At 37.0% G+C, this 18,945-nt stretch overlaps 1 protein-coding gene across 1 annotated transcript in view; it reads left to right on the forward strand.

Moving 5' to 3' along the window:
- Positions 1–18,647, forward strand: part of CERK (ceramide kinase) — a 42,822-nt gene extending 24,175 nt beyond the window's left edge. Inside the window, exons 7-13 of the mRNA XM_083859836.1 lie at positions 1,726–1,800; positions 3,242–3,394; positions 4,198–4,303; positions 6,894–6,964; positions 11,019–11,224; positions 14,318–14,526; positions 15,489–18,647. Of these exons, the coding sequence (XP_083715962.1) occupies positions 1,726–1,800; positions 3,242–3,394; positions 4,198–4,303; positions 6,894–6,964; positions 11,019–11,224; positions 14,318–14,526; positions 15,489–15,588 (920 nt within the window). The 3' untranslated portion in view covers positions 15,589–18,647. The remainder of the gene's footprint in view (positions 1–1,725; positions 1,801–3,241; positions 3,395–4,197; positions 4,304–6,893; positions 6,965–11,018; positions 11,225–14,317; positions 14,527–15,488) is intronic.
- Positions 18,648–18,945: the final 298 nt, after the last annotated feature.

The raw sequence follows: 18,945 nt of genomic DNA on the forward strand, positions 1-18,945 counted from the left end.
TTGAATATAGAACATCATATGAAGATGAACCTCTGGTGCTGAAATGTAGCTTGCTTGAATTCCTCTCGTCCTCCTACCTGTAGTGTAAAGCTGCTTGGAAGCTCTGTTTACATCAAGACAAATGTGATTGTGGTAGTTCTAGGAGCAGAATGCACATAAATCTGGAAGAAACAAAAAATGTTGGATAGAATATTAGGCTTGTACATTCAGCAGTAGAAGTTTAGGTCGGATCTCAGTGACTGTTTTTCTTTTCAAAAGTAGTCAGAATTTTCTGTTAATCAGCATAGGAGACAATATGAAAATTGACAGTAAAGTACAGCTTCAGCTTCAGAAGTCTACTTTATATTTTCTGCTATAGAACTTTAAATGTGACACAAGATGATCATCTTTGTACCTGGTCTGTTGTGATACTGAGGGAAATTGGAGTCCTCTGTCCTGCAGTGGCACATGCCTGCAGTGGTACACTGGCACCTTCTTGTACCTCCTCAGCCTTGTAGTGAAAGGTCTATTTAGTCACACTGTTTCTTTTGTTCTCCAGTTCTGTTATATTCTCTTTAATTGACTCCTGGAACTGCTGCTTGTTCACTGTGGTAGATTTCAGCATAGTGTTTTCTTGGTAGAAACTTCTGTTGTGCCATTCACAGGCAGGGTAAGTGGTGTCAATTTCCTGGAAAGGAAAGGATTTTCTTTGCTCTTATTCTAAACTGCTAATGCCCTGACTATTTCCAAAGTGAAAAAGAACTAAAAGTGGTTTTTAAAGAATGGTTACTCATTCCTCTGTTTTTAGTTTCTATTTTAATTTGATAAAGCCTCAGAAATCAAGTACACTGTATTTGAGCTGCTCTTCCACCTAATGTATTGGTAGGAAATCTGAGAAATATGTATGTGGACAGAGTTTATCTTTTCAGAGATCTACCCTTGACTTTGAAGGAATTCAGTTTCATGGAAGGGATGGGAGAAACTGTAAGGTAAATTCAAAGTTAGGTTCTGCAACAAATACACTTCTGTATGTCTGGATCTGAGTTCCAAGTCCCTGCTGCAGAGTAGAAACCAGATCCCTGTTAGGCTCTTGTTTTTTATAGGGAACAGGGAGAATTCTCCATTTCTAAACAGCATATAGGTGAAACTTAAAGTTTCCCCCTTTCTTCTTGTAGGTGTTTTGCATCAAGACTGTAAAGGTACCTCTCTATCCATTTTGTTACCCTATCAGAAACTAATTCCTGAAAACAAGTATTTTTACTAATTTTCTAATAATAGAACAGAGCAGAAGTTTCTGGTATAAGATGACATCCTGGAATTTAGATCAGTACCACAAGAACAGCAGACCAGTCAATTTCTCTTCTTTTCATGAGATCTCAATGAGCAAGAAATCTTAACAGAGAAGAATCAATGTATGCCTGCCTCATTTGATATAAAAGCTATAGTGTAATCATGAAATTTTCTGTGTAAATTAACTTACTTCCTTTCGCTAACTGCTGTATTGCTTGTATTGTGAATTTTTTGTAGTTTGTATGGAGAGCAATAACTTGTATTCATGGGAAGAGGAGGGTGGGAATGTTACAATTTGAATAATAAAAATAATAATACAGTATCCTTGTATTTACTTTGTTCCATAAAGTAGAAAGGAGCAAACCAAAGGAACATAATGGTTTTATTTGGATGACTGTGCCAATAATACTTGTTTTGCAAAGATACAAATTGATGCCTAGTTTTTATATTTTTCAGGATCAACAGATTGCATATGCTATTCAACTGTTGGCATTTCTGATCCAGTAACTTCAGCTCTTCATATTATTGTAGGTGGGTGGTTGCAGTTTGCTGTTTTGTTATGAAAACGATGAAAGTAGCCCAAAATACTATTTTCGTTTAGTTCTTTCTTTATGTCCGTGAAATATAATTTGAACGTAATGGCTGAGTTAAATTACAAAGGTTTTTTCTGGGATTTAAGTCTCTGATTCGAAAAACAGAAGTTAAAAACTACTTGCTTTCTCTACAGTAATTCATTGTTTTCAAGGGATCATAATATTTCGAAAATTTTATGCTAAAGTTTTCTTGAATTCTGTCATTCTTTTGAAAATAGTAACATACAATAAGCAGCATCAGTTGTTGGACTATTTCTCTTTTTCTATATGTATATATCTATCTTTCAGAAAGCTTTGAGAAATGCATGTACGCTTGAATAGTAGTATTTTGTGCCTGTCCAATTGTCCTGGGCAATTCAATATTCCCTTGCCAAATTAGGGTTCTTGCAGTTTTAAGATTTGGTATTGCAAAGATTTACACATCTGCTTCTCTTACTAACCTATGGTTAACTCCATTCAGCATCTGTGGAGTTAAGGCCTTTGGACTAGGATTAGAAAGATGTGGCTTTAGTATATCGTAGTGTTTTAGCTGTGCTACTAAGTCCCAGAATCACAGAATGGGTCAGGTTGGAAGGGACTTCAGTGGATCATCTTGTCCAACCTCCCCGTGAAACAAAACAAAAAAAAAAAACAAAACAAACCTCTAAAATACCAAACAAACAAAATACGCACCCCCACATCTCCCACCATCCCACACCCACTCCAAAGCTTGCATGAGGAGGACATCAGAGAAGAGGCGTATACTCTTTGTTCTTATGGATTTCCCAGATTGTATGAATAACCTCCAAAGGCTCCTTCCAGCCTCAGTTATGCTCTGATAGTATCATATAGAGGTTTAAATAGTACCCAGGAGATGTACAGGAGATACTGCATCGATCTGCTTAAGGAAAGGGGCTGTCAAGTATTGACACAGGGTGCCCAGGGAAGTGGTTGATTCACCATCCCTGGAGATACTTAGAAGACATGTAGATATGGCACTTACGGTTATGGTTTAACAGTGGCCTTGACAGGGTTGGATTAACATTTGGAATCAATGATTCCAAAGGTCTTTTCTGATCTAAATAGTTTCGTGGCTGTATCCCCTCCTACTGCTATGGGGTAAAGGAGAGTAAATTCTTCATTATACATTTTTAGCCTACTGAGCCCTTTCTTCTCACTTAGTGTTTAATGTTTTTAAAGTAGGTGATTAAATTAGTATTAAAAATTATTTTTCCTTTTATTTACATGTAAGAAGTATAACTGTTTATGGCATATATATTGACATAAATACAATATGTATTTTTTATTTTTAATGACTTTGCAATGTTAAACTTACTATCATGCTTGCAGCTGCAAATGAAATAAGGCTTGACAGACTCTTGCACTTCAAATCTTTGTAGGTGACTGTCAGCCTCTGGATGTCTCTTCTGTACATCACAACAACACATTTTTGAAATACTCTGTATCATTGCTGGGTTATGGCTTTTATGGAGATATATTAAAAGATAGTGAGAAGAAGCGATGGATGGGTCCAATGAGATACGACTACTCAGGTAGCTTTTTTAATTACTGCATTCTTTTGTCAATATGTAAACATATTGGAGCAGTTGGTTTACTCTCTCCAAACCAACCTTCTTTGAAGTTTGTAAACACCAGAAACAGACTGAACCTGATTTTAAACTCCTTGTAGCACCAAGTATATTGGATCACATTATATAAAGGTCTGTAACTTTGGGGTTTACATTGAGAGTGGGCTCAATAAAGTTGTGGTCAATATGTGGCACCTATTGAAGAAGGCCTAAAAAGTAGTAACTTCTCTGTCCTAATCATTTTGCCTTTCTTTTTAGTCACTTCAAGCGAGATAGGCACTCGTCTGTCTTGAACATTCAGCTGATGGAATGAATTGTTAATTTTGCTTTTATCCTAGCACTCATTAGAGGGAGATGAGTGATTTAATCTTGTTACCTAATACTTGGATAAATCCTATGCTAGTGGAAAGTATCTTAGCCTTGTTTGATTTATCTTGTGCTAGGGAAAGAAGATGCATGAGGAGAATTTTAGTGCTGGCCGATTTTAAGATTCAGCAGTGAAATATAGCTAAAATTTTTAGGTGGTTTTTGAAGTGAAATAATGGCACTTCTGACAAATGTTAAAATATTGGAGTGGTGCTGTGGTATTTTCTCGTTCCTTACAGTCTTAAACATGGTAAGAAAAAGACTTCTGAGCTTGAAGACGGTTACTATTGTTTTGCAGTCCTTAGAGAAGGCAGGAGAGGAAAAATCCAAGAATGTATACATAGATGTTTGCATGTGGATTTATAGGGGCTTAATGTTGCATAATGTATTTTTTTATGTAGGCTTCAAGACTTTTCTTTCTCATCATTATTATGAAGGAACAATTGCTTATCAACCAGCAAAACACACACATGGATCTCCACGAGATAAAGAGAGCTGCAGAACAGGGTAGGCTAATGTTTCTCTCTGGATATTTGGTGTGATTTTTAAAGGCCTATACATAAATAGAGGTTACAGAACTGTTGGTTTTAATATGAAAACACTTACTCTAAAAGAGATAAGCTTGTAAAAGCAATTATTGACTCGTTAAAAAAAAAAACACCTCATTTTATCAGGTCATTAAACAAAAATCTAATAAAATTTTGTTAGCTGGTTCTCCTCTTCCCTTAATTTAAAGTGAAGCAAAATATAACAGCACAGGACCCAGTTACAAGATGCTGAGGATACTATGCTGTGTTACTACTAAGAAATAAAAAATCTGGATGCCTTGTAGCATCTACAAATGGAAATAATAATTCAGAAATTCTCAAGTGTCTGCATTGTAACTGGATCTATTTTAGTAGTTTTAGTGCCTTAACAGCTGGCATGGCTTGTCCTGAGGAGAAGTCCTCTCGGGAATCAGCCTATTTAGCCTGTTTCTTTGTATACTACTGCGATGCTGTATGAATTCTGTGTGATATTCTTCACTTGTTTCTTTAGTCAAGAGGCCTGCCTTAATCTCCCAGTGCTCCTTCCTTTCTCGTTGCTTTCACCCGCTTGAAGTTACACACTAGTATTTATTATTATTCCTTACATATGAATTTAGTTATCAGAGATAAAGTACTTGTCAGAGCACCAAATAGCACAGCAGGATATACAAAGAGCCACAAACTTTGTCCAGAAACAATAAAACTGCTGTGCTAGTGCTGTGACACACTAGAGATCAGACTCTAGTATCGGCTGGAGCAACTATCCCAAACCATCAGGTGCCCTGATGCTGGGGAAGCTCCAGATGGAGAAAGCTGTCATCCAGGTCTCAGGAATGGAGAAAGGAATGCCTGGTGCCTCAAAGGGGTTTTTTTACTTCCTAATAATTGCTGGAAGGGCAATAGGGCCAGGCACAAGCAAATTAGGAGAATCCTGGAGTGTGATAATGGGCTATTGACAGGCTGGCTAGAACGACTGCTCTGCTCGTCTTGTTACAGAAGATAAAAAGTGGGAATGTGATGGTTGAGGGCAGTTTTGGCAGTGGTGACTGTGGGAGTGCAAAGTCTTCCATGGGAAACTGTCCTGGAGTACAAAGAGGTATAGGAAAGTTAGTTGGTACCTCCTCAAAGTTCAAGAGTAATCCATTCTGATACTCAGAAACATGAATAACCAGGATAGGAAAGCAATTTGGACAAGCAAGGAATTGAGTAGTAAAGACAAGGTGAAAGTGGAATGGGTTAGTTTGGAAAAACACAAAAGACATTGCTTAAACATGCAGGAATGAAATTAAGAAAGCCAAAGCTCAGGCAAAGTTGAAATTAGTGAAGCATGTGAAGGGTGTTGCTTCTTATGAAGGGATTATTTAAATATACTGATCATAACAAAAGGAACTGTGGGCTTTCTGCTTTAGTCACATGGGGAATGTAGTGATAAGATATATCAAAAAGGCTGCAAAGTTACTCCTTTACCCCATTTTTCACTAATGTAGTGAAAACACCACACAGGTCCTCAAGCTCCTGGATGAAGGGGAAACAGTGAATGTTACATACCTTGACTTTAGCAAGACCTTTAGTCCTGTTTGCTGTAGTATTCTTAAAACTAAATTGTTGAGGTGTGGACTAGGTAAGTGGGTGGGTGAAAAACTGGCTGCACTACTAGAAAGGTTGTGAATGCCAAGTCTGGTTTGCAACCAACTACCAGTGGTGTCCCTTGGGAATATTGAGCCTGATACTGTGCAACATCCTTATTAATGACTGGGACAGTCTCAGAAAGTGTGCTCTAAGCAGTTTTATGGATGATACCAGATTGGGAGGTGTGGTTTATCTTGAGTCAGGGCTGCTACTAAGAGGGAGCCTCATGGCCTGAGGAAATGGCTGATAGGAATCTCCTGAAGTTCAGAAGATTTAGATGTCCTCTACCTGGGGTGGAATTGTCCCATGCAAGAGTGTTAACTGGGCACTGACTGGATCGAAGGCAGCTCTGCCAAAAATAATTTCAGGATCCTGATGAGCAACAGCTGTACCTAAGTTAGCAGTACATCCTTGCAGCAAGGAAAGCCCACCTTAAACTGAATTTCCTAAGCAGGAGGAAAGTCAACAGTCAGGAATGGTTCTTCCCCTGCACTCAGCACATGTGAGATGGACTCCAGTATGACAGTGTCTTTCATTGTTAGAGCAGTCAAATGTTGGAACAAGGTGCCCAGAGGTCTGTGGACTTTACCCTCACAAATCCTCAACACTTGACTGAATAAGACACTGAACATCCTGACCCTGTAGGACCAACTTTGAGCTCTGCTGTGAGGCCAACTTGGATTACATCAGAGATCCCTTCCAGCCTGTGTGATCTTGTGGCTCTCTGCTGCTGTTACCTCTGACATCCAGTAATCTTTAAAACTGTACTTAAAAAACTGCACTGCCTGCAAGGCTATGATGATTCATGCCACATGAGGATTGTAGATGCTATGATGCATCTTGTGATGGGGGAAGATCTTGTAATGACTGGGTAAAACAAAAAAGTTGAAATGAATGATAGTGGAGGATTTTCAGGAATTGAATGGTATTTTTGTTTTCAGATGTCACATTTGCAAGAAAAGTGAGAAACAGCTGGCAGAGCAGAACAAGGAACATGGATTGAAACATGAAGGTAATTCATTCATCAAAAAAAAATAAAACATGATAGTATTATACAAATTACTCTTTTTCAGAAGATACCAGTTCAAGTGTGCACATATTTTGCTTTTTTAAACATTCTGCATTACTTGATAATCCATTGTTTGTTTCTTTCAGTTTACAGAAAACATGTGTAAGTGTCATCACCCCCCTGTACTCAGCACTAGTGAGGCCACACCTTGAATCCTATGTTCGGTTTTGGGCCCCTCTCTTTAAGAAGGACATTTAGGTGCTGAAACATGTCCAGAGAAGGGCACCAGAGCTGGTGAAGGGTCTGGAGGACAAGTCCTGTAGGAGCAGCTGAGGGAACTGAACCAAGCTAAACTGAGGCTCCAGTTCAGCCTGGAGAAAAGGAGGCTCAGGAGAGACCTCATCACACTACAACTGCCTGAAGGGAGGTTGCAGCCTTGTGGGGTTCTCTCTCCTCTTCCAGGTTATAAGGAAATGACCTCCAATTATGTCAGGGAAGGTTTAGTTTGGATATTAGGAAAAATCTCCTCACAGAAAGGGTTGTCAAGGATTTGAAAAGACTCACTAGGAAGCGATGTCCTGGAAAGGTTCATAAGACACTTTGGATGTGGCACTTGGGCAGATATGGTTTATGTTAAATTGACATTTGGACTCTGATTTTAGAGGTCTTTTCCAAACAAAATTATTCTATTATACTATGATTCTAAGTATGTGAAAAACATGTAAGATATCTTCCCCACCCAAACCTCAGAAAATTCTCATAAAATTATACTAATTACTTGTATATTTCAGTGTGTTTAATTTCTTTTCTTTAGGAAAAATAATATTCTGTGAGCTAGGACAGTGGGTTTTTGTGAGAAGGGCTGAATGGATAAACAGTGAACTGTCATAGAAGGAAGCAGTTCATTAAGATAACTTTTAGAATAGATGAGGATTAAAAATTTGTGTTTGTTAGCACAAATCTCACCCTACTATGAGGCTGTGAACTTAGACAACTAGTAGCTGATCTAGTGGACTTCAGTATTTCTGTACAACATCCCACCAATACTCACTACAAATGATAAATGAGATTTGTGCCCTGTTTCTCTAGTTACGCTATCCTTATTCTCTTTCTTTTCCGCATTCTAACTCCTCTGCACACTTATGTGGTTTTTTTTCCAAATGGGCATAACTTTTCTTTCCTCTCATTTTTAAATCTGCCTTTTTGTTACCTTTCATCCAGTAAAAGAGCTACTAGAAACCTACAGGTTAGTTAGCAATCAAAACAGTTTTAGCCAGCATTGCAGATGACATTAAGCAGCTGATTATGTAGTTATGGTTTACTTTATTCCATTTTACTTCTGGTAGCTGGCTTTCTTTGCAGTCCAGTCTCTTATCCATGCAGTATTGGTAAGGAAACAATACAATAGCTACTTTTGATTCACAATAGAAAGGATGTTAAATCTCCACTTCAGATAAGCTTTTCACTCAGCAGGCTGTCTTGGCTGACTCTTTCATTGTGCCTGCTAGGTTTATGTATAGTTCAGATAAGTTTAGAAGGATGCTTGATTGGTTGTTGCTGAACATATTTCTTTGTATTGTGCAGGAGTGTCTGTGCATGTGCTGAGTAAATGTTGTGTTAGTACTTTATGCTGATTCCAGCAACTTGCAGTGTGTACACAATAGGCCATTGAAATGAGTGCCACTTATGCACTCCCTGCTTATGACTGCCCTACTGTAGGATATTTTGAGCAAATAATTTGTGCTGTTACAGTGACACATGCTGCAAAATGGTTATGAAAACAGTTGTTCATTTGAAATATGATTGATACCCTGACTTCATTCTTACTTTGAACAGTGAAGGTGTTTTTGGGTAACATGCTGAGATGTATACCAGATGAAAACCATCTATTACTGTAGCATAAATAAGCATTTTACCTTCAGTAATTTAAGACTTATTTACTACACTGAGCATACTTAGAATGTTAATACATATCTAGACACACTGATGACTAAATTACTAATGCTTCTCAGAGAAACAGCAAAAGGATTTATCAACAAAGGGAGAGGTTTGCATTCTGTTGTTTGTGTATCAGAAAATGCCTGTTGTTTCCAGTTCCAGTCGTTTATGTTCTGTTCAGCTACCTTCATCTCAGAGCAGGGTCTTGTCATTTGCCTGCAGCCTGAACAGTCATTCTATAGTCTGACATTTAGGTATGTCTCATCTCTAAGATGCGCATTTTGAATCTGATTTAAATTACTTCTTTCGGTAATGTCATATTTGAAAGCAACATAAAAAGATCAGCAGTAAAGCAAGCAATACTAAAAAGCACTGTGGCAAATGAAGCAAAAATGTTGAATTTAAAAGCTGCGGTTTTTTCTTGCTATTTCTGATTTGCTTCTCAGGAGACAGAGGGGATAGTCTAGATGGAAAAATTATAATAAATTTTTTTGTTTTCTTTAAGTCTTTTCTCACATTATGAGCTTACATGTTTTTTTCCCGGAAAACTGGTTTTCTTGGTTCTGTTACTAGGCAGTGGATAGTAAGAAGTTTCAATGAATTCCAGGAAACAAGGAGAAGTTCAAAGAGTAAAGAACAACTACAAAATACTTTGGAAACAATTTTTTTCTTTTTATTTTTCCTGATGTATAGAGCTTGGAACATGTCAATTCAAAATGAATGCATCAGAGACTTCAGGTTCAAAATAACCTAGGCAATTGTAATGCTGATTCTCTAAAGTAAACATGTAGTTCCTAGAACTGAGACAGTAAAGAATATCAGAATTTCAGGACATGAAATACATAGCATAAACATCATCTGTAATCCCTTCAGAAAAGCACCTTGAAAATCAGTATAAGTTAACCAAAATGTGGGGAACTGAATAATGTTAGATGTTCAAGTCCACACCAGTTAACATTCCTCAAAACTTCTACGTTGTTTACATAAACAAAGGTAAGCATTTTTTGTTTGCTCCTTAATTTTATCTCTAATGGCACTTTACTCTTAGGCACTCCAGTTTTAGAACAACATGAATGTCCATAGTCTGTTCTGCAGTCATTCTGTGGAATTGTTCATTTGAAATGAGTCTACTTATAGGAGAAAAAGAGTGGAAAAAGAGTGTTATGGCTGCTTTCTTTTTGTCTTCTTTTTTTTTTCTTTTTTTTTTTTTTTTCCTTTTTTTTTTTTTTTTCTGTTTGGTAAGGAAGACAATTAAGTGTAATCTAAAACTAAAAATGACATTTTTCATTTATTTTTATCCATGTTCAGGAAAATCCAGTTTAGGCAACAACTCTCCATTACCTGCCAATGCTTCTTTGTTCTAGAAAATTCCTCTGCTTCCTGGTAGTATCAAAGCCAGCACACATTTAAACTCAGTCTGGATGTAATCTCCGACAGAGTTTCAAGGTATTGAAAAGAGGCTTTGTGCTGTTTTCCAGAAATTTCTGAAGATTTGCACACAGGAACATTTCACTCTGTTAATAGTTCTAATCTTGGGACATTTGGGGCTAGAGTGGTCACAGACTCCTGATATGCTTCCTGCTGCTCCTTGCTGCGCACTGAGTCATCTCTTCCCTTTGACTTTTTAAAAACACGAGGTTGCTGCATTGAGGCAGAAGAGGAATATTGCTTTAGAAACCAAATACTAAACTACAATCTTTGCATCATTGTTTATTTAAGACTAACAAGTTGAAGAACAAAAATAGAATTAAAAAAAGTTAATCCCTCTGGACTTTCACACTACAAGAGTTGTAACTTGCCTCTGTCTTTTGCCTTCCTATGGTTTTGCAGGTTTTCCCAAATAGCATTGATCCTGAATTTGATATACATATGCCAGAACAGGCAAGCAGCTATGGCAGATAGTCACAATCTGAAGGGAGAAAGCAACTTTCTCTATTGGTGAATGAAAAACAGATACTTAAAAACATAATTTTAAAATGTAGTTCGTTTTAGATATTTATTGACAGTACATGAATATGCCCAGGGAAGATTTTTAAGTTGCCATTGATTCCTTTTTGGTGTTCTTGTGAGTAGATCAGATGATTACCTGTCTCCACATATCTTTCTTGACGTGTTTCAGGAGGCGAAGAAGAATGGAAGGTTATAAAAGGGAAATTTCTAGCTATTAATGCAGTAAGTATGAGCTGTGCCTGTCCACGAAGTCCAAAAGGTCTTTCACCAGCAGCTCATTTGGCAGATGGCTCAGCAGACCTCATTCTAGTTCGGAAATGCTCCAGATTTGATTTTCTACGGTATCTCGTCAGACACACAAACCAAGATGATCAGGTATGTATTCCTTTTGACAGTGAATTATACAGAGTCCATCAAAGGTTAAATATTGATATTCTTACAGGACAGAAATAAAATCTATAAAGCAGGTTTGTTTGTTTCTTAAAAGTTTATACATTTTGGCTGATGCAATCTCAGAATGTGTACCATGAAAAAAAAAAGGCAGCTCAAAACGTTTTACCAGTCAACTGGTTGGCCACAGCATTCTAACAAAATTGCACTTTTGCCAACTGAATTCAGTTTTGTAACATTTTCTGCGTATTTGCTGTTTGAACAATATTTAAAGTTATTTTATCACAACTGTGCCCTCATGTAGTTATCATGAAAAACTGCTCATAGCATGAAAAACGACTCACAGCATGAATAGCTGAGGTAGATGTGGTGAAGAATAATAAATCACTCTTGTGAACTGTATGAAAATGTGATTTAGAAGAAAGTTACCAGAACTGCAATTTGATTGTAAACTGCAGGCTTTTAGCAGTATTTTACTACATATAAGTGACCAGGATATGAGCTTTATGCATTCAGCTTCAAAATTATTTCTTGCATGTGTTGTAGCTGTCAGGTGGGAAGATTCATCACTGCTTTGGATCGTAATATCTTTTGAAACAGAACTGTGGCTGTGACTACACATATTTAATATTTGTCACAATCTGTTATTATTAACATCTTCTGGAAATTATCTGAACAATGGACCAATGTCATATCTAGTGCATAAAAGCAATAACAAATCTTGCATGTTTATGATGCTAGTCTTCTTCCATTGTGAAAGAATTAGTATTCTTTTTCCTTTATTTCCACATTGTGAATGTATCCATGTTCATGCTTCCAACTGTTCTCAATCTCCTCTTCCCTTCACTCCTTCTCACTCACTTGTTCCTTTGATATCTTTGACCATTTGAAGCCATACCTTTAAAATTAGCTGTAACATTTATCAAGGGACAACATTCTTCTTTGGCTTGAGACATGACAGCTCAGGTGCTCTCTGCATAGACACAGGTGACAATGCAGCCATGGATACCAGCATTTGCATCTGAGCAGTTTGGACCAGCACACTGTTTAGTGAGCCCCTTTGGGTCCAGGAGCCATTGCTTCCAAGAACAGAGTTTGATGACTTCACTGTTCTCTGAGGGAGCATGAGACTTAGGAGATCTCTCCATCTCTGCTTTTTCTGGTTGTCATTGTGGCCATTTCCTTTCCAATGCTTCCCATTTCTCTCTGGGATATGCTGGTTTTGCAGTGGAGGTTAAATGTAGGGTTGTACATATGTCCTTAGCTCAAGTTAGTGTCCATCATAAAAACCCTTCTTGGGAAACCCTTCTTGAAAACTTAAGGAAATGGTGAAAAAAAAAAAAAAAAAAAAAGAAAAGGAGGAAAAGGGTGGCTGTACATCAGTACAGATTGGTTTGTGAGTAAACTTTCTTCACATTTGGTTCCCTGCCATCCCCTTCCCATAGACACGCACAGACATACTCCATGGTTTTTGCTAAATGAGCTGACTGTATTTGATACAGTTTACTGAATAGTTAGCTCCATATCTGTTAAGTTGCTTTCAGGGCAAGATGGGAGCATCCTCTAATTTATTGTCCCTTCAATTAATGATGCCTCTTTTAAAGTACTTGTTCAATATTATGATGTAAATCTGCAGTCTTGGTTTTAAGAGCAGTCTTCTAATTGACCTGCTTTTTCTAGCTGAATTAACTAATTATTTTTTTAACGTAATAATATTACCCTCTATTCTTATTTTCATGTACTTCCAGCTCTGTAGTTTGATCATAAGAGGCTGATGGAAGGCTTCAGAGGTAAAGGGCTCACACACGGAATTCTCGCCTTCAGGGCATTGTTCCAAGTGCAAAAGCAGAAGACTTTCAGAAAAGCCTATGTGTCTTAACTTGAAGAGGTCCTAAGGATGGTGTAAAGATACAACCCGAACGATCAGGTCTAAGCACAGAAGAGCAAAGAAAACTAAGTCTCTGTGAATAAAAGGGATCAAACCCAGAAAGGTTCAAAATACACTCCAAAACTTGATTAAAACCAAATGAGGTTAGATGTTGATACCAAAAAACCTGATATATTTTATTTAATAGTAAAAGAGGCAAAGAAAAAGAAAGAGAAAAGAGGAAATAAATAAAAAAAAAAAAGGGGGGGGGGGGCAAGTCACACTAGAGTTTGACAGAGACAGAATAAGTAGAAACATACCACCCTTCCATGGATTTCCTTCCCTCCATCTGGTCTTCTTGGTGGTGCAGGTCCCCTGCTGAAAAGCATAGATTAATATAATTAAAAGCAGTGGATTAATAAACATTTGAGCAGGTGGGAACACCTAGGTGCCTCCCACGAAGAGGGGCAGGTTTGACACTGTCCCTTGCAAGAAGTGGATCTGTTGCATCATTTTGCATCATGTGCAGTGCTCTGGTGCAGAATCTGGGGACTCCTTTGAGAGCGGCCTTTGATGGGCCATGACACCCCCTCTCCTGTCCCTCATGTGGGTGTCCCTTGGATGTGCCTTTCCCGGGGTGAAGGGTCCTTGCAGCTGGGCTCCTCTGCACAGCAGGGGTGTGGGCAGTCATTGCTTCTCACCAGAGGCTTTTTCACCACACACCCAGATCCTCTCCTCTTGCCTTTGATGTGTGGGGTCTGTTGGAGCCTGGCAGCTGATAGCCCTGGGGCTGTGGTCTCCAACCCCAAAGATGCTGGGCTTAAGCCTCCTGGGAATGTATTCTCTTCCCCCAGCCCAGACCTGAGCCACTTATCTCCATCAGCTTGCAGTCCAGGGCCTCAGTCAGGAGGTGAATCCGGGGTGGGATGGTCTTCCATGCAGCTTTTGTTTTACAGTTTTGCTGTAATAGGCACTATACAGTGACCATTGAGAAGGAAGGTTTCATTTTGGCTTTATTGTTTTTGACTTGTGCAGTTTTTCACAAACAAATATCACTTTATACTTTAGGCAAGCTTCTCTAGAAAACTGGAGTGGACAGGCTTTCCTTGAGTACAAAATGCTGCATGCTGAGTTGCTGTACATATCAACTGAATTTACTTAAAACTGCCTGATATGCTTACTTTCTTTTCGTTCTTTTTTTTTTTTTCTAGTTTGACTTTCCTTTTGTAGATGTTTATCGGGTGAAGTGTTTTCAATTTACATCAAAGCTTTCAGAAGACAACGAAAGCAATGTAATGGACATAGGAAAGAAACGTTTTGGCCAGTTCTGCAGAGATCATCCAGCCTGTTGCTGTAATATTGTTAATAGCACCTGGAATTGTGATGGAGAAACTCTGGATAGTTCAGCAATTGAAGTGAGGTAAACTTTGAATTTTCTGTCTCTATAGCAGAACACATTAAGCCTTCTCACTGATTTTAAAGATGGTTATAATGACATCCCTAAAAGATGCCTGTGCATAGCAAATTTCAGTCTTCTGATAATAAACCTAAATATTTTTGTTATCATTTTCAATCCTTTCCAGAGAATACTGCAACAATGTATGTTGTAAATGATCACTTTGGGTGGGATGGATGGTTGTACCTTTGAAGTCATATTTACTTCTCGGGAACTAGTATTACGTGTTTAAAGCACTGAAAATGAAGATGGTGTTGGAAGGATTCTTTTTAAATGTGTAGGATGCCTCATTACTCTGAGCAATAGCTTTTCCTGTTTAGCTTAAGTAAGCATCTTTGTCTCACAGAAATAGAGTATGTCCCATACTTTGTGGTTTTTTGCACACAGCACAGTCTTATCTCCGGTCTTCACATATGGAGAAAAAATTTTGCAATTGTGCAAATAATCAAGTTAGAAAAACGTTTGTAAAATTTGAAAGATTGTTTTTGGGGGGTTTTCTCTTTTTTTTTTTTTTTTTTTTTAGTTGGGTTTTTTGGTTGTTGTTGTTTTTGTTTGGATTAGTTTTGGTTCCTCATGTTGTTTGTTGTTTTTATAACAAAGGGAACCAAACCCATAATACTTACATACAGGTGTGTTGCATTAAAATATAATCACTTAGCAGTCCAAAGGTGAATTTTATAAATGCTGTATATTGTAAAAGCTTGGCTCCTCTAAGTGCCCATACAACTTCTTGTGTGGACAAGGGGAGTAAAAGAGGATAGATGAAAGCATACAGCCCTCGGAGCAGGGGAGGATTGTATCTAAAATGAGGGCATGGTTTCTGTAGTCAGGTCTAAGAAATTTTGTCTAGCTGTTTGAAATGAATGGATTATTAGAATTAAATATATTGTACCCATTTATTTCTTACTAATTTCTGTATTTTTCAGGGTTCACTGCCAGTTAATGAAACTGTTTGCAAGGGGAATTGAGGAAAACTGCAAGGATGAAGCTGCCCACAGCCAGAGTAGCATTGAACAATTACTATAGACATTGTTCCTCCAATGAGGAGAAGAAAAAATAAAAGCTCAAGGAAATTGAGTAAATATGCATTTTAGTCAAATTGACAAGTATTTTAAACTTCTAGATTTTTTTTTTTATGGCTTCTCTATAATTTTAGACATCTTACTGTATTGTGTAATTTTTTTAAAAAACCATTGTAATCATTAAAATGTATCTTGGAGCAATGTAATCTGTTATGTTAGAAAAGATGGGATTGGTCTATATCTATGTATTCATGATAACTGATAAACTCTCTGTGCTTTTCTAGAGAGCTAATTTAGTAGTTGTGTTGCAATAATATCTAAATGTTATGAAACATTGGGCTTGCCACTGGCACCAAGATAAAACATTTTCAGTGTCTGAGAAGATGTTTTCTGCTGGGAGTGTTATGTAGTTGCATGTGGCTTAAATGCTGGACAACGGTGTTGTCATTTATTTTTATTTTTTTTTTCATTAAAATCTTTTATTTTGTAATTCTGACAATACCTTGCAACTTATCAATGCAATTCAAACACACATTCCTGGCTTTAAGTAATAACAATAATAGTGTACAGATATTTGAAAAATAAAAGCACAGCTATATACCAGTCACACCTCATCCTATATATTCTGTCTTTGAAGGTTCCCTTGCATCATGTTTTTTGTGATTATAAGAGGTTTTATGACTGTTTGGATCATACCAAATACCACATAGTGCAACTGTAAAACTCTTGCAAGCAAATTGCAGGAGTACTTGTATAATATCAGGAAGGCACAGGAAAGGAAAATATAAATAAGCTCTCAAACACCAGCAAGTTTTAATTTTAAAAAATATCTGATATTAACATATTGAAAGCTTCCCTCTTCAGTACACAATTCTTTGGACATTCTACTCCATATGTTAAAATGTCTTTGCAAAATAAGATGTTGTAGTGTTAAGTTTAGAAATACAATTTGATGATTGAAAATCCTTAAAATAATTTAACTAAATATGAAACAAAATAATTTGCTTTGTGAAGCCAAGGGAAGAAACTGATGTCTGACAAATTATGAATTCACTGTGCTGATTTGTTTTTATAACAAAAAACATTAGACTGTCATATAGAGCTATGGAGTGATTATCTAAGTTGTATATAGGTTTGTGTATTGTGGCACATAAATGTTTTGTGTCCAGGGTTGGGGCTAAATTTTGCTCTTCTTGTACAGATTTATTCCTGTTTGAGGACAGAAGTTAGCCTCTGTACTATTCTTTTTTTAAGTGTTTCTTTAAGTTCAAAGTTCTCTCTAAAACTGACTTTGAGGAGTTTTTTTGTGTCCAGACAGCTGATGAGTCTATATTAATGTATATTTATTGGTACTTCTGTCATCCAGCTTGTGTTAGTTTCATGTCTCTCATATATGTGGTCAATGTAAGCCATGATGATCGGTCATTTCATTACTGAAGCACTTGAATATTGTTATAAATGGCAGGTTATTTTTTTCTATTGAAGTTATTTACATTCCAGTTTTGTGTATTATCAAAATTGTGTTCTATGTCTTTGCTACAAAGTATTATTCCTATTGCTCTATATGACAAAAAGCACCTGCAAATTATATTTGCCTCAAGTACAATTATACAAAGTTTAGGACCTTTATTTTGTTATATAGTATTTCAGGAAAATACTTGAATACTTTTCCAAAACTACTGCTCTTTGCTTTCCTTATTAATACAATGAGTTGAAATGTTGATTCATCCAGTGTTTTTCTGACACTTGTAACACAGGTGTTACATATACTGTATTTTTAAAGCCATGTTTAATAAGTGAATAGTTCTTTTGAACTAACATCCCATGGAAAATGAAATTATGCAGTTCTACAAATGTGAATATTTTTTGAAAGTGTCATTTGTTAAAAAATGCCTATGGTTATTGTGGTCAATCCATGAATATTGTGAGAGTACCCAGACTTCCAAGTTACAGTAATTCTTGTGCAGGAGGTAATGGTGCACTCTCAGCTTACCAACAGTGAGGGAGTTTGAGGCATTGCAGCTATCCAGAGCACATTCTCATCAATGAGAACTGGAATAAATACTGACCAGCTCTTTCCATTAGTTTGTTAGCAAGTCATGAGACCCCTACTTGAAAAATGGAGACTTAATCTCATAGTGAATGTATATTGAAATGCTTTGAATATTTGAGTATCTGTAACTGAGTGCTTGGTGTTTCCAAAGAAAGCCACAGTGAAGGTCTCCTTTTTAAGAAAAAGCCACCAGAAAAGGATGAAAGATCATTGTATAGTATAATAAAGAAGTTGAAGTAAATAATAAAGGTATTGCAACATAATAAAATATAAAGATCTTAGGTAATAGAAAAGCTGCATAGTTGCATTTGAATAATTCTATTTGTAGCATATTAAACTAGCAAAACACCATATGTGAGTTGTATGACATGTCCAGTTTATTTTTAAGAAAGCTGTGTAAGTAATGTCTGCTTACATTTTAATTCTAGGGAGTTTTTTTCTCCGAATGTAATCTTAGTATGGAAATTATGTATAGGAAAATGAGCTTTGATTTTTCTTTTTTCCCAATCTTGCTGGCTTCAAGATTAGAGAATGTGTTCTGTTTTATGATGCTAGGGCATTTCATTAAAAAAAATAAAACTGCATTGTACAACATTACATTAGTTTTCTTCTTTTCACAACTTGATTTGAAAAAAGCCCCTCATTTTGATAGAAATCAGGCAGTAGCATGCTTAGTGTAACCACTGTGAGCAGATCAAACCAAGTGGAGCAATTCGTAACCTTCCAGTTGGGTTGATGACAGCTTTGTGGCAAGTGTGAGTGTGAACAAACACTCAGAGTGAAGGAAAGCAACCAGTCAAGCTGGACTTAGGCTAATACTAAGCAACTCTACTTAGGGTAAACTAAATATGAAACTTACTGTAATGCAAATATTCACAGATATTATTATGGAATTGAAAAGAAACTGCTGTTCTAAGAAGCATGAAATATGTATTATATTATGAATAGTACGTGGTTAATAGATGGGGGGGTCTAAGATTTTGTTGCAATGATTGCTACAGATGAAGTATGTATTCTAATAAGGAAAACGTGTTCATTGTAGATAAACAATGGGCACAGAAGGAGAACATGTTTTTCAGCACTGTAGACACTTCTGCTTTTGAAGTGTATTGTTTTTGTGTGGCAAGGTTTTGGTAGCTGAGAGGCAGCAAGGGTGACTTCTGGACAAAGGCAGCCAAGGGTGCCCCCATGTCAGAGAGTCATTTCCCCAGCCAGCTCTGAGATGGAACTGCCACTGGCTCATGGCATGGCATTGCTAACAACTTCTGTGATAAATAAGAGAGGGTAAAAAGTACTGCTCGACATCTG

Source organism: Zosterops lateralis (assembly GCF_965231275.1).
Source record: "Zosterops lateralis genome assembly, chromosome: 4".
NCBI classification, from domain to species: domain Eukaryota; kingdom Metazoa; phylum Chordata; class Aves; order Passeriformes; family Zosteropidae; genus Zosterops; species Zosterops lateralis.